At 47.8% G+C, this 13,525-nt stretch overlaps 1 protein-coding gene and 1 non-coding gene across 2 annotated transcripts; both read right to left on the reverse strand.

The window, feature by feature from the left end:
- Window positions 1–5,139: 5,139 nt before the first annotated feature.
- TRNAW-CCA (transfer RNA tryptophan (anticodon CCA)) lies at window positions 5,140–5,211 on the reverse strand. The gene has a single exon. It is a non-coding gene; the product is annotated as a tRNA-Trp (tRNA).
- Window positions 5,212–10,577: 5,366 nt separating this feature from the next.
- On the reverse strand, window positions 10,578–11,018 carry LOC147985811 (uncharacterized). Its single transcript, XM_087541752.1, has one exon. The coding sequence runs from the start codon at window positions 11,016–11,018 to the stop codon at window positions 10,578–10,580; it is 441 nt and encodes a 146-aa protein (XP_087397878.1).
- Between the last annotated feature and the right edge of the window lie 2,507 nt (window positions 11,019–13,525).

A 13,525-nucleotide genomic window follows, 5' to 3' on the forward strand; every position in this document is an offset into this window, starting at 1 on the left:
CGGCCAGTATTGTAGATGCCCTTAGAGGAGTAAAAAGATTCCAGCACCGTTTAGTCCACGCCTATATTTACTCCACCACTCGGCGTCCGAGTAAAAAAAAAAACTCCACCCTTCTCTCCCTCTCCTCCTCCCCAATCCTCGTCGCCGGCGAATCCCCCGCCCGTCCCCCGTCGCTCCAATGGCCAGATCCCGAGACCGCCGCTCACTGCCGCCCATCCGCAACGCAGATCCGCGCCGCCATGAGCGCAGAGCGGGCTCGTCCTCAAGCCACCGTCACCGCGCCGATGCGGACTTCCCCGACCTCCCTCCATCGCAGCAACTGAATATTAAGTACCAGCAGCGGGCGTGGGGAACTTGGTGGCGGAGATAACCGACCGCAACACCCACACAAAGCAATGGCTCGGTTCCTTCTAGATGGCCGCACCTCAACTTTCCATGGGTGACGGCGCCCGTCGAGCTCAAACCACTCCTGCCAGTGGTGAGTGTGGCGGTGGCTACGGAGGTGAGGGGTCGCATCGCGGCAGAGGAGTTCTAACCTCTACGCCGTTTTGCTCCTCTATTTTAGGTTATTGGCTAGAGTTGCTCTAAAACCTCGCTGACCCATATAATTCCAGTCGTGTTTTACAGGTTTTATTCTTTTTGGGCCCAAACAAGTTTGGTAAAAATGGCCCGGCCCGTACAATATACAGACGGCCCTAAAAATCCTCCGCCGCTATATGTACTGGACAACATCCGTTTTACATTTCACGTCCTTCATATTCCCTGCCCCCCTCCACCGTAATCCAGCCTCCTCCGACGAGCGATTCCGCATGATTGCTTCCATTTTTAGCAGATCCATGGCAGGCGGACCTCACGGGCGTGGGGGCCGCGGCAGGTCACAGAATCCAGAGGCCGACAACTCCAATCGGGCCGACGTCAAGCCGAGTTCGAAGCAGGTGTGCAACTGCGGACGCCTCTCTCGCAAGGGTGCCTGGGACACATGGGCTCACTTCATAGAGCTCGACGCGGCCCACTACCCGCACACCAAGAAATGCTCGGAAGTGGATGAGGAGTTGCTAGACGCCCAACGTGCGGTTGTAGCTAGAGAAGAAGGCACTACAGAGCATCTCGCCGTCGCCAAGGAAGACCACGACTACGCCCATGCTCTTTGGAGGTCGGCGAAGGAGTTCTAACTCGTTAATGAGCCATGAGCCGGCCATCCCTAGGTCTAGATTAGTCTGGTATTTGTTTTTATGTTATGAATGCATGATGAACTTCCTTTTAAATTTGCAGTATCGTTTTTAGCAGATCTACTCTGCTGTGCCATGGGCGATACCACAAAATCGTTTGAGGGATTCGTTTTAGAGGATCCCTGAAACAATTTTTGCGGTATAGATTTTTAGCGGATCTGCTAGAGTTGCTCTTGTGATGGGAATTTATTTTTGTTCCGTGCGAGCGAGATTCACTAAAGGTATAAGCACTTAAACCAAGAACCTAAACATATGCTTGAATGCTTGATCACTAATTACTGGTGAACGTGTGTTGAAGAGCAGTAAGAATTTCTCATTTGTTGTTTGCCAGTAATTAGTGTGCAAGAGTTTGTGTGCAAGAGTTCTAAAGGTCAAGTATTATCCAAACAGAAGGCTTGAGGATACAATGTTCACCGGTAATCTATCTTCCTCGTGGCGAGGTATATCTCATGGACAAGAATTGTTAAAATTGATATGGAAATCGGAAAGAAAACTCAAGTTATGATTTGGAGGAATCGTTGGATTCCCAACAAAAATCAAACTTCAAGGTAGTATCAATGCAAGGACGGTGTCAGTTGGGTTGGATCAATGATTTTTGAATCTTAATGATACTTGGAACTCTCACTTGATCCGTCAGCACTTTCTCCTTGATGCTGAGGAAATACTGAAAATAAATCTCTCCTAGGGAACAATGATAACTTCCTGGCATGGCATGTGAGAAACGAAATGGCTATACAGACGAAAAAGATGGACGATGTGAGGACGACTACCAATCCCTGTGGCCGTTGCTCCCATGTAGACAGGCCCGTATGTGGGCAGGCGCAACCGGAGCAGCTGCACAGGGCCCCAAAAAATCTTGAGGCCCCTAATTTTTTTAGCACAGTACATTAGTATTGTTATTACTATAACTAATCAGGTACTTGTTCTCAAGAAAACTAATCAGGTATTATTACAGACTAAATAAACAAGGCACGGCCGAACTTGCTGACCTTAACCCCGGCCCAGTCATGTTCCTTTCTCATCTTCACGGCAGTCGAAACAGTCGCGTACGCAAACACATAAAATTCTGTTCAGCGACAGGCGCAAATCAAATCGCTGCAACTTAATGCTTCGTCTCCTGGTCTCCTCTCTCTGATTTTTCTCCAATGGATTCACATTGTTTCAAAAAAAATGGCTACAACTGCTGATTTATTCGGCTGCGATGGTGCTACCTCGCACTTATAAATTGGGTGAATTTAGTTTGATTCTTCGTTCTCTCTTTCATCCCTCAGCAGAGCAATCGGAGTTTCCTTTGTTTCTCTTGGTCGAGGAGCAAAGCAATCGGAGCGCTATACGCCGTTGTTGCTTCATGGTCTGCATCCATCAACACTCAACAACTGTAGGTTGTTTGTCCCTTTTTGTTTTGAACTCCTCTGTTCTTAAGTTAATTTGCTGCTCTTCCATGAATGTATGCATCCGGCTGGCTTATAATTTTCTAAGATGTCTAATAGACGTAGGCACGATTCTAAGAATACAAGATAATTTAATATTTCAAAGTAATAAATATTTTTTTGGCATGATTTATCTTTGATATTTCTCAATGGTGAATGAAAAATATTTCGATTAGTTTTCCTGTATATGGGGCCTAGATTATCATTTCGCACCGGGGCCAAAATTTCTGAGGTACGGCCCTGCATGTAGACATGCATGTACGGCTGGATTTTCATGTCGTGCATGAAACGTCTGGGATTTGTCGTCTGTATAGCACAGCTCTGTGAGAAACCAAGCAACTTCTCGATGAGAAGCACCTATCGGCTCGCTTTTGACTAGTTGTATCATGCTAATCAAGATTTTTCCAGTTATGCACCTGTGGGAAATTCGGAAGAATCTTAATTAGCATGGTACCTTGATAGATCAAGCAAAAATTTGGCCAATAGTTGCATGGAGACTATCAACTAACTCGATGTCGACCTCAAAGTTGAAGCATGAAAGAAAATTGGAGGAGTCGGTGGCTATCATGTGTGCTATGGAATGTGAAGACTCCTTCCGTGTGTTGTGCAGATTCACGCATGAAAGAGAGTTGTAGTCGTCGATGGCTGCCATTTGGCGCCTCCTCAAGCCAGCAAACATTAGAAACACCGTCACTGAATGGTCTCTCCATATTGCATATGATTTTTCCCGAGGATCAAAGGGTGAAGTTTTTCGTGCTACTTGGAGGATCTGGTATGTCTGCAACGAGGTTGTCCACTTCAAGCCTGTGCGGCCAACCGAGGTATTCGACATATTCATGTGTAGCTATGTTTCATCACTCACTTTGATCGGTCGGGGTCTTGAACATGACATGGTAAAAAAACAAAGTTGTCATCTCAGAATCTGCAAGGTATGTGGTGAGAAGGGTGCTAATATTTCATGCGACACTACTCCACATTGAGAACCGTGGATGCAGGGATGGGTGAAACTAAACACCAGCGGATCCTTTTGACCCCTCTGATAATTGAGCAGGATTCGGTATGGTACCCAGAGACGATGCATGCACTTTTCTTACTGCATGATGCGATCTCTTGTCCTTCCATTTTGCACTACAAAGCTGAGTTACGCGCTGGATGAAAAGGCCCTTCAGTGGAGTAATTCACCAATTCTAATGGATTTTTTTTTTTGGGGGGGGGGGGGGGGGGGGGGGGGGGGAGGGGGGGGGGCAGTTCTAATGTTTTTAAGGTTGGCGACCATTTTAGATCAAGACACACTTTCATGGTGGACGAAATAAAACTAAAGATGGAAGAACGAAATACTCATATTAATCAGGTGTATCTCTATCAAAATCATATCAGTTACCTATTGGCGAACTGTGGTAGATGTCAGAAGCGCACAATTGTTTGGCTTGGGTCTGTACCAATTATGATAGTAAATTGTTGTAACAAGGAATGTACCATTGATATTTAAGTAATATAAATTATTTCCTGACAGAAAAAAATCACTAATTATAAATCGCAAATGTCCATGCATCAAGTTTTTTTTATGAACTAACATCGGTAACTAGAACGTTCCCTAACTTACTCAAGAGGACCCGGACAAGTAATATTCAATGTCATTCCCATGTCTCGTTGGATTAAAAAAAGTAGAAGAATTCGGTCATTTTCACGAAACTAGGACCAAAATTATCAGACTCGGAACAAAAGGAAGACCTGGAATTCAGATTATTTGGGTATGTGTAGGGCACATCTAGATGTGTCCTAGTTATTGCACATCTAACTGGCTCAATCAAATTAGGAAGGAAAAGAAAAAGAAGGAAAGAAAATGTTTGTACAAATATCCGCGTAAAATCAAGGACACGGGACTTAGATGTGCAATACTTAAGGCACATCTAGATGTGCGTTAGCAAAACTGAGTTTTTTTTAAGCAACCTAGAACTCAGAACTAAAGTCGTACACAGGCAATATGGTCCAAGCCTCTCAAGAAAGAAATACGGCCCAAGATGTTGAGCTGGGGGAATGGACCAGTGTCGAAAGCCACACGAGGTCCAATAAGTTTTGATAGGAAAAAAGATACGGCCCAAGCTTCTCAAAAAAGAAATACGGCCCAAGATGTTGAGCTGGGGGAATGGACCAGTGTCAAAAGCCACACGAGGTCCAATAAGTTTTGATAGGAAAAAAGATACGGCCCAAAGCTTCTCAAAAAAGAAATACGGCCCAAGATGTTGAGCTGGGGGAATGGACCAGTGTCAAAAGCCACACGAGGTCCAATAAGTTTATATAGGAAAAAGTGGATCCGGCCCAAGGCTCTAAAAAAGGGAAATGCGGCCTGAGATGTTGAACCGGGGGAATGGACTGCTGTCAAAAGCCACATGAAGTCCAATAAGTTTAGAAGAAAATGCGGCCCAAAATGTGGAGCCCGGGATAGGAAAAAAGAAACCGGATTAATATGTTCGGGATATTGAACCCGACGTGAATCGAACACGCAACCTTCTGATCTGGAGTCAGACGCGCTACCATTGCGCCACGGATCCGGTGTGATGACATTATCACTAAATTTCTAATCAACTTACAAATATACTCGTGCAACCTTTGTGCTGAATCTTCGGTAGAGCTCATCACCAACTTGCACCGGCAAGGGCACAACCACTGACTCGTGCAAACCGCAGGGGGCATCCGTACCCCGCGAGTGCGCACATTTAGCAGTAATTCTCACATCCAGGGTGCCTCCTCCATCTTAACCTTGTCCATGGTAGATCGTATCATCGTGCTACTACTACGCAGTGTTTTGTGCACCAGATCTCTGGATGAAACAAGGAACAGAAACGCCCACGACCAGCGACAGCGCGCGCGGTGCATTAATATACGCCAGGACCAGGGCGGACGCGACCAGGCCGGCCGGCGACGAGTCAATTGTCAGGTCGATCCACATCGACTACAGAAAACAACAACAGAATCCACGGCTCGGCGCTCGGAGGCATCCGATGCATGCACGCATGCAGCGTAGCGAGCGCACGTACACCGCCTCCGCCTCCGCCACCAGACGGAGGCGGCGCGGCGGCCGAGCCGCCTCGGTTGGTCGGCCCCGACCGCCATTAACGACCTCGCCTCGCTCGGCCCCTCGCCAAATTAGCCGGTCCTTCCGCCGCAGTAACCACCGGTCACGTGGTGCTGTCTTTCCAGTCGGTTGATCGATCCATCCGCCCGCAAGTCCCATCCGATCCGTTCTTCCCATACGAGACGAGACACGCGAGATCGTTGGTTGGTTGCGCCGTCTCCTTTCAATTGCGTGCACGTACGTACGTACGTACGCGGTAGTACTAGGTCCCTAGCTAGCTACGTGGTACGTACGGTTACTGTGCCCTCTTCCGGTCGCCGATCCCAAGATTCCGGCCGGCGTGGCCGAGCACGTACCGTTGCGCCTCCCGCCGTCCGTCTAGTGATCGGCGTGCATTTAGGTCCAACACTGCGGCGTCTCTTAGCTTCGACGGAGGGTCAATGTAAGCATTTAGGTCCAAAACTGTAATATTGTACTGTATGACTCTTATTTCAATTTTCTTTTTTAGAATATATCGCTCTTTACATGATTTGGACATTCATATGAACCAAGTTTACCAAAACGTCCTAGGGAGATCCAAGAAGCAACCCTCCGTTCTCGCAAAAAAAAAACCTCCCTCTAAATATTTTGAAAATCACGTTCATCCTCAATATCTCATTTTTTACGATTTTTTCCTACTCCAACCACCTCCCCCGCCGCCGCCAAAATCAGCGTCGGCGACATCTCCAACCACGCCGCTGGCTTCGGCGTGCCGAGCTGGCACCACCTGCACCCGTGCCCCTGGTCCTGGTGTCGCCTCCCAGTTTGGTTTTAGGGTTACGTGGGGCATAGCCTTCACATTCTCGTATATATATAAGACCAACAATACAGAGTTATGTTACAATACGACAGGGTTTCCAACACACCCCCTCAATTTGAAATACTACTGCATACAAGGTTCAGATTGGACCGGAAACGTTCTAACATCTGTCGTGTGGCCGGTTTAGTAAATACATCAGCCAGTTGGTCATTAGTCGAGATAAACCTGACATCTAAAACACCAGAAGCAACGCGCTCACGCACAAAGTGAAAATCTATCTCTATGTGCTTGGTTCTTGCGTGAAAGACTGGATTTGCCATCAGGTATGTAGCCCCAAGATTATCACACCATAGAATGGCGGTACGCTGCTTGAAGACCCCAAGCTCCTTGAGTAAGGTCTCCATCCAGATTGCTTCAGCTGCTCCATTAGCTAAAGCTTTATACTCTGTCTTCGTACTCGATCTAGAGACAGTGGGCTGTTTCTTGGAACTCCATGAGACAAGATTTGATCCAACAAACTCAGCAAAACCACTAGTGGAACGGCGGTCATCAATGCATCCAGCCCAATCAGCATCCGTGAAAATACTGACACCAGTGGAAGGAGATTTACGAATCCTCAATCCCGTACTCAAAGTCCCTTTGACATAACACAATATACGCTTGACAGCTTCCCAGTGATCATTAGTCGGCTGTGATAAATACTGGCAAACCTTGTTGACTGCAAAGGACAGGTCGGGACGAGTTAGCGTTAAATACTGAAGTCCTCCAACAATGCCGCGATATCGAGTGGCATCCTCAACACCCAAGGGGGTGCCGACCTCACGAGCCAGATGCTCAGTGGCAGATAATAGTGTAGAGGTAGGCCTACAATTCTCCATACTCACACGATGAAGAAGATCAAATCATACTTTCTTTGAGTCAGCGTCATGCCCCCTGAATTGTAGGACGCTTCAAGCCCCAAGAAATACTGGAGAGGACCAAGATCCTTGATAGGAAAACTGTCGGAGAGGGATCGCACCAGACGATCAACTGCAGCCGGAGTGGAGCCAGCAATGACAATATCATCAACATACACAAGCATGTATATCTGGACGCCATGCACAACAAAGATGAATAGAGATGCGTCCGCCTTTGAAGAAACAAAACCAAGCTGAAGAAGGCGAGCACTAAGGCGAGCATACCAAGCACGTGGCGACTGTTTGAGACCATAGAGAGCTCCTTGCAACTTGCACACATGTGAAGGAAACCGAGCATCTTCAAAGCCTGGTGGTTGCTGCATATAAACATTCTCGGAAAGAAAGCCATGAAGAAATGAATTGCTGACATCAATTTGCCTCAAACTCCATCCTCGAGAAACAGCAAGCGAAAGAACCAAACAAATAGTAGTCGGCTTTACCACGGGAATGAAAGTATCACCATAGTCAAGACCTTGCCGTTGAGTAAAACCACGAGCAACGAGGCCAGCCTTGTGCTTGTCAACAGATCCATCAGCGTGTTGCTTCGTCTTGAAAACCCATTTACTGCCAACAACGTTAACGCCAGAGGGTCGAGGAACCAAGACCCATGTGCCATTTTGTCGAAGCGCTGCAAACTCAGCAGCCATAGCATCACGCCACGCCGGCTCACGGAGGGCATCACGATGTGACACTGGTGTCGCAAAGAAGGCACGACGAAGAGGATTATACCGCACTGTCCCATCAGTAAATTCCTTCTCACGACGAGTAGCATCACGGGTACGAGTCACCATGGGATGAGGGTGCTCGACGGGCGGAGGCGTAGGTGAGGACGACGACGGTGTTGGACTCGGCGACGGTGTCACAGGAGCTGGCGAAGCTGGCTCATGGGCCGCGCGAGGCGCAGGGGGAGCCAGCCGCAGCACCAGGCGACGCAGGCCCAGCATGCGCATGTGGGACCCCTGCCTGGGAAGCCGTGCCGCCATGCACGTCGACCAACATGGCTCGTACGTCGATCGTGGCCAGGCGCGGAACATCACTGGAGGGTAAAAAATCATGCATAGGAGAAACACTGGCTAGGCCAGAAGGATTAGTAGCCAAGTAGGTTAGGTCATAATTACGCACATGAGCACTCATAGCCGGTTATGTGGATGGAAAAGAAATAGCCTCGTCAAGTGTAGACACATCGAAAGTGACACCGGGAGTAGCAAACGAAAAGACAGACTCATCAAGGATAATGTCATGCGAGATATATATACGACCCATAGATCGATCAAGACACTTGTATCCCTTATGCATAGGACTATATCGAAGAAAAACACACATCTTGGACCGAAATTCTAGTTTGTGTGAGTTATACTTCCGCAAACTAGGCCAACAAGCGCACCCGAAAGTACGAAGAAAATAATAGTTGGGTGGAATTTTTAGAAGATGATGAATAGGAGTATCTTGACCAAGCACGGGGGTGGGCATGCGGTTAATGAGATAACACGCAGTCAAAAAAGCTTGATCCCAATAACGTAAAGGGAGAGATGAGTGAGCCAACAAAGCAAGACCATCTTCAACCAAGTGTCGGTGTTTGCGCTCGGCAATGCCGTTCTGTTGGGAGGTGTGGGGGCAAGAAACTCGGTGAGAGATGCCCGTACGAAGAAAATAACCGTGCAGCTTATGGTATTCGCCATCCTAGTCAGATTGGACAACTTTAAGCTTAGCATCCAAAAGGCGCTCAACATGTGCTTGAAAAGCATAGAACACCTGTTCAACATTGGACTTATGTTTTAGTAGATAGATCCAGAAAAAATGGGAGTAGTCGTCAATAAAACTCACATAATACTTGTACCCCCCCCCCCCAGAGGAAGCACGAGCAGGGCCCCAAACATCAGTATGAACTAATTCAAGAGGCATGGTAGACACACGAGCAGAAGCAGTATAGGATAGTTGACGACTTTTACCACATTGACAAGCATCACAAACTAAAGCAGAAGTATCTGAGGTTGAACACTCGAGATCATTATTCCTAACAATGGAACTGACGACATTTTTGGACGGATGACCGAGACGCTGATGCCACTAAGATGAGGAGACACGGACGCTGGACGACGCTTGATGCTTGGACAGATGCGAGGCTCGCCCGAGTGGAAGAGGGTAGAGCCCTCCTTTGCTTCTACCTTGAAGAAGAATTCTCCTGGTGGCTTTGTCCTTAACAAGGAAAAAATATTTATGAAATTCAATGAAGATACGATTATCCAACACAAGACGATAGACTGATAGAAGATGTTGGCTAATATTTGGAACGTGTAAAATATTGTTCAGGCGAAGAGAAGAACCGGCTAAAGTCGAGTGCCCAATATGCGAAATAGACAAACCTGAGTTGTTGGCCACCTGAACCTGATCATGGCCGCCGTAACGTTCGCGGAACTGAAGACACTCCAGGTCACTAGTCAGGTGATCCGTGGCGCCGGAGTCCAGAACCCAGTGCGTGGAGTTGTTGGAGGAGGTCGATGCATTATATGCCGAGCGACCATTGCCGCTGGAGTAGTCCAAATCGAAGTGCTTCTTGCAGGTATCGGCTTCGTGACCCCAATTCTTGCAAATCTGGCACCTCGGGCGCCAACGACGATTGTCGTTGTGGCCGTTGCCGCCTCCTCCACCGCCGTTGTTACGACGGTTGTCTTGGCCGCCGTGCTGGTAACCCTGCCCCTGTTGCTGCGGGTAGCCTCCAGCGGGGCAGACGTCGGTTGCGCGACCAGTGTCAGGCGCTCGAGGATGGTTGACGGGGGCAGGAGCACCGGACCGTGCCACGGCGTTGGCCGACGAGGTCCACTCCTCATCGTCGGCCTGCTGCGACAGCTGCAACGCTTCATAGTTGAGAACCATGGAGTAGAACTCAGCCAACACGACCGGGGTGACCACGAAGCTGAGCGAAGCCGCGATCGGGTTGAAGGCCTTGCCCAATCCGGCGATCATGTAGTCGATGATCTCGTCATCAGCGAGGGGAGATCCAACGGAGGCCATGGCGTCGCCAAGATCCTTCACCTTGTGCATGTACTCGCTGACAGTCATGTCGTTCTTCTTCAGCGACTGAATCTATCACCGGATGTGCCGAACCCCGGCACGGTTCTGCACGCTGAACATGGCGTGGATGGAGGTCCACGCGGTAGCAGCGGACTTGCCGCTGATCAGCTGAGATGCAATGTCCTCCGTCATGGAGGAGAGGAGCATCCCGAGGACCTTCTGGTCCCGCGTCCACCACGTTGCATACGCAGGGTTTGCCACAGTGGTGGCGGCATCACCCGCCCCCTGGGAGATGGTTGTGGTCGGGGCGGCGACGGAGCCGTTGAGGTAGCCATGGAGAGAGGCACCGGAGAGATGCGTCACGGTGAGGGTTCGCCATAGCGGGAAGTTGCCGCGATCCAGACGTACACCAAGGGAGGGCGCGATGGATGGGACTGGCGCCGTCGCGGTCGGAGGCGTCACCACAGGGCCGATGATGGCCAGCTGCATCGCCGCGGAAGAAGACCCAGAAGCCATCGATCGAGGAACGAAGGCGAAAAGGAGCTTGGGGTCTTCGCGAGACCAGGGCGGCGACGCGAGATCGGAGTGGCGGCGCGATGTCGAGGAGGGGCGACGGCGCGATGAAAAAGTGGCGCTGTTACCAAGTTTGTTTTTAGGGTTGCATGGGGCATAGCCTCCACATATCTCGTATATATATAAGACCAGGCATAGCCTCCACATATCTCGTATATATATAAGACCAACAATTGCACGTACGTACTTCCTTCACCGCCACCTCCTACCATCAAGTCGGAGCTCGTGGCCACGCTGTGGCCTCAACACACCTTTCCATTACCGTGTCCGGCCACTGCCACCTCCCAAGCCTCCTCTCACACCCTTGCGCACCTCTTTCGAGGCTCCCAATTGAGTCATGTGCTCACGCCGTGCCGAATGCCGCCACCTCCCTAGCCAAGCCGCGGCCTGAGCGTTGGCGAGGCTGGGAATCAGGTTGTGCCACATCCGCCGCATAACTGTTATAGTAACCACGATGTCTGTGTCATGCTTGGACCAACGCCCGGACATAGGGTGTTAGATGAAATGACCAATAGGCACAGAAAAAAAATTCTTGGTAATACTATATATGTGGAAATATAGTACAATGGACTTGTTTTATGCAAAGCGGTGTGCAATTAAGAAAAGAGGCGGGGGGGTAAGTTATAGGGATCGGTTAGAATTCACCACCCAATACTCAGAATTCTTTGCAAGTTAACTCTTCGAAGGTTTTTTTCTACTGTTAACTTTTGGGGTCCATTAGATATGCCCTATGCCTAGTCTAAGTCCATTCATTGTTCACGACTTCCCATTTTGTTGGATGGGCAAATCAAGGGGCTCTTTGAAATCTTTATTAGCAATCAAGTTTGTGGAGAGTAGCGGTGTCACTACTCCGGTCCAATTATGGTGTATTTGTTGAAGGATTTAGAGAATTTTGTCTTCTAAAAATTATTACCACGGTGAAGGGGTATCTGAGAGATTTTATTGTAATTCTTAGTTGTATGAGGGAAGAGGATTTGGAGTTCCTCGGTGCTCCACCCCCCTATGAACATTGAATTCAGAAAAATAGAAAAATAAAAAAACGTAGGATTTTGGGATATCAAACCTGGGTGCCCAATCTACTCCCATGTGAAGTTCGTGTAAAAAATGATATTTGTGGTATTCTCAGTAACAAGACAAAATAAATCATATGTATAGAAAAAGAAAAATTGTTTGGATGTATCGTGGTCGGACTGTATTTTCTTCGCCATGGATACATTTTCTGGTATTTTTTTTACAAAACTTCACACGAGAGTATATTGGGCGCCAAGTTTGATATCCTAAGACTCTGGATTTTTTTTAATTTTCCTGGTATTTTTTTTAATTTAATAATCATATAGGGGGTGGAGCACACAAGAGCTCATGTGTATTTCCCGTTGTATGCGCTAGTACTTTGTAATTTCTTGGATCATTGATCCGAAGGATTGTCCCTGTAATGGTTATTTTTTTTTCTTTCAAACAGTACCTGTAATGTAATTGTTCTCGTGTTTGAATAAAGTTACATGTTTTTCTAAAAAAAAGGCAAACCTGCCAAGGGTTCTAAAAAGAAAGACAAACCTGCCAAGTGATCCAATCTGGACGAAAAGGTTGCAGTTGAGTCTTGCCGGGTTCGGCCCAAAAAGATCAGCGAAAAGTAGGCTTCTTGATAATTCAACTTTCAAGTATTTTTTTTGTTTATTTTCCAGGGATCCATTTTCGTTGCTTTCATAACTTTTTTCTTAACATATTATATATTAATTCAATATAACCACAATCTAGCAATCGCAAGCCTAGCTAACTTTGTATACGTGGTTAATAGCGAATGCACGTACGACGTACGTACGTGATTTGCGGTAAACCCCACATGAACAAGAGAAGTTATCATGGCGATAACAGACCCGTACGCCTACAAACAAACATGAGACTAGACGGGTACGGCGATACAGTGCCCTTCCATTAAGCTGGAAGACCAGACCGCTACGATATCGACACACACCCAAGCCATCTCGGTACAGCGTACGTACCGTAGACTAGCAGCGCAGTTGGTACACCGTTCTCGTACCGTGGTACTAATCAATCAGTTAGATCCTCATCCACGCAATTCTACTAGTACTACTATATGGTCAAGCTGATCGCACAGGTAATTAAATGTCTTCGATGATTACTGTTTCCCGCTGTATTAAAAAAGAGTACTGGAAAAAATTAGTGTAAATCACGGAATCTGAATGTGAAGATCTACCACGGTAGAAGATCGTAGAGAATGATAAATTAACGGTTTTAAAGAAGATTACCCAACTTAGTTTTTTTGCGGGCATTTCAGAGAGATTTATTCAAACAAAGGCATTCTCAGGACAATCTACCAGAAGGCTGGCCACGAGGAAGCTAGGAGTCTCGTTGTGCCAGCTCTTTGTCGTGTTCACTGTCCAAACACTCTTGGCACAAAGATGCGCTGGGATATTAGTTGATTGAATTGC

Source organism: Triticum urartu, chromosome 2A, assembly GCF_056163025.1.
Source record: "Triticum urartu cultivar PI428250 chromosome 2A, HENAU_Tu73, whole genome shotgun sequence".
In the NCBI taxonomy this organism is placed as follows: Eukaryota; Viridiplantae; Streptophyta; class Magnoliopsida; order Poales; family Poaceae; genus Triticum; species Triticum urartu.

What these genes read in the sequence shown, in the direction of transcription:
- LOC147985811 (XM_087541752.1), bottom strand. Translation starts at nt 11,018, where the DNA reads ATGGCTTCTGGGTCTTCTTCCGCGGCGATGCAGCTGGCCATCATCGGC.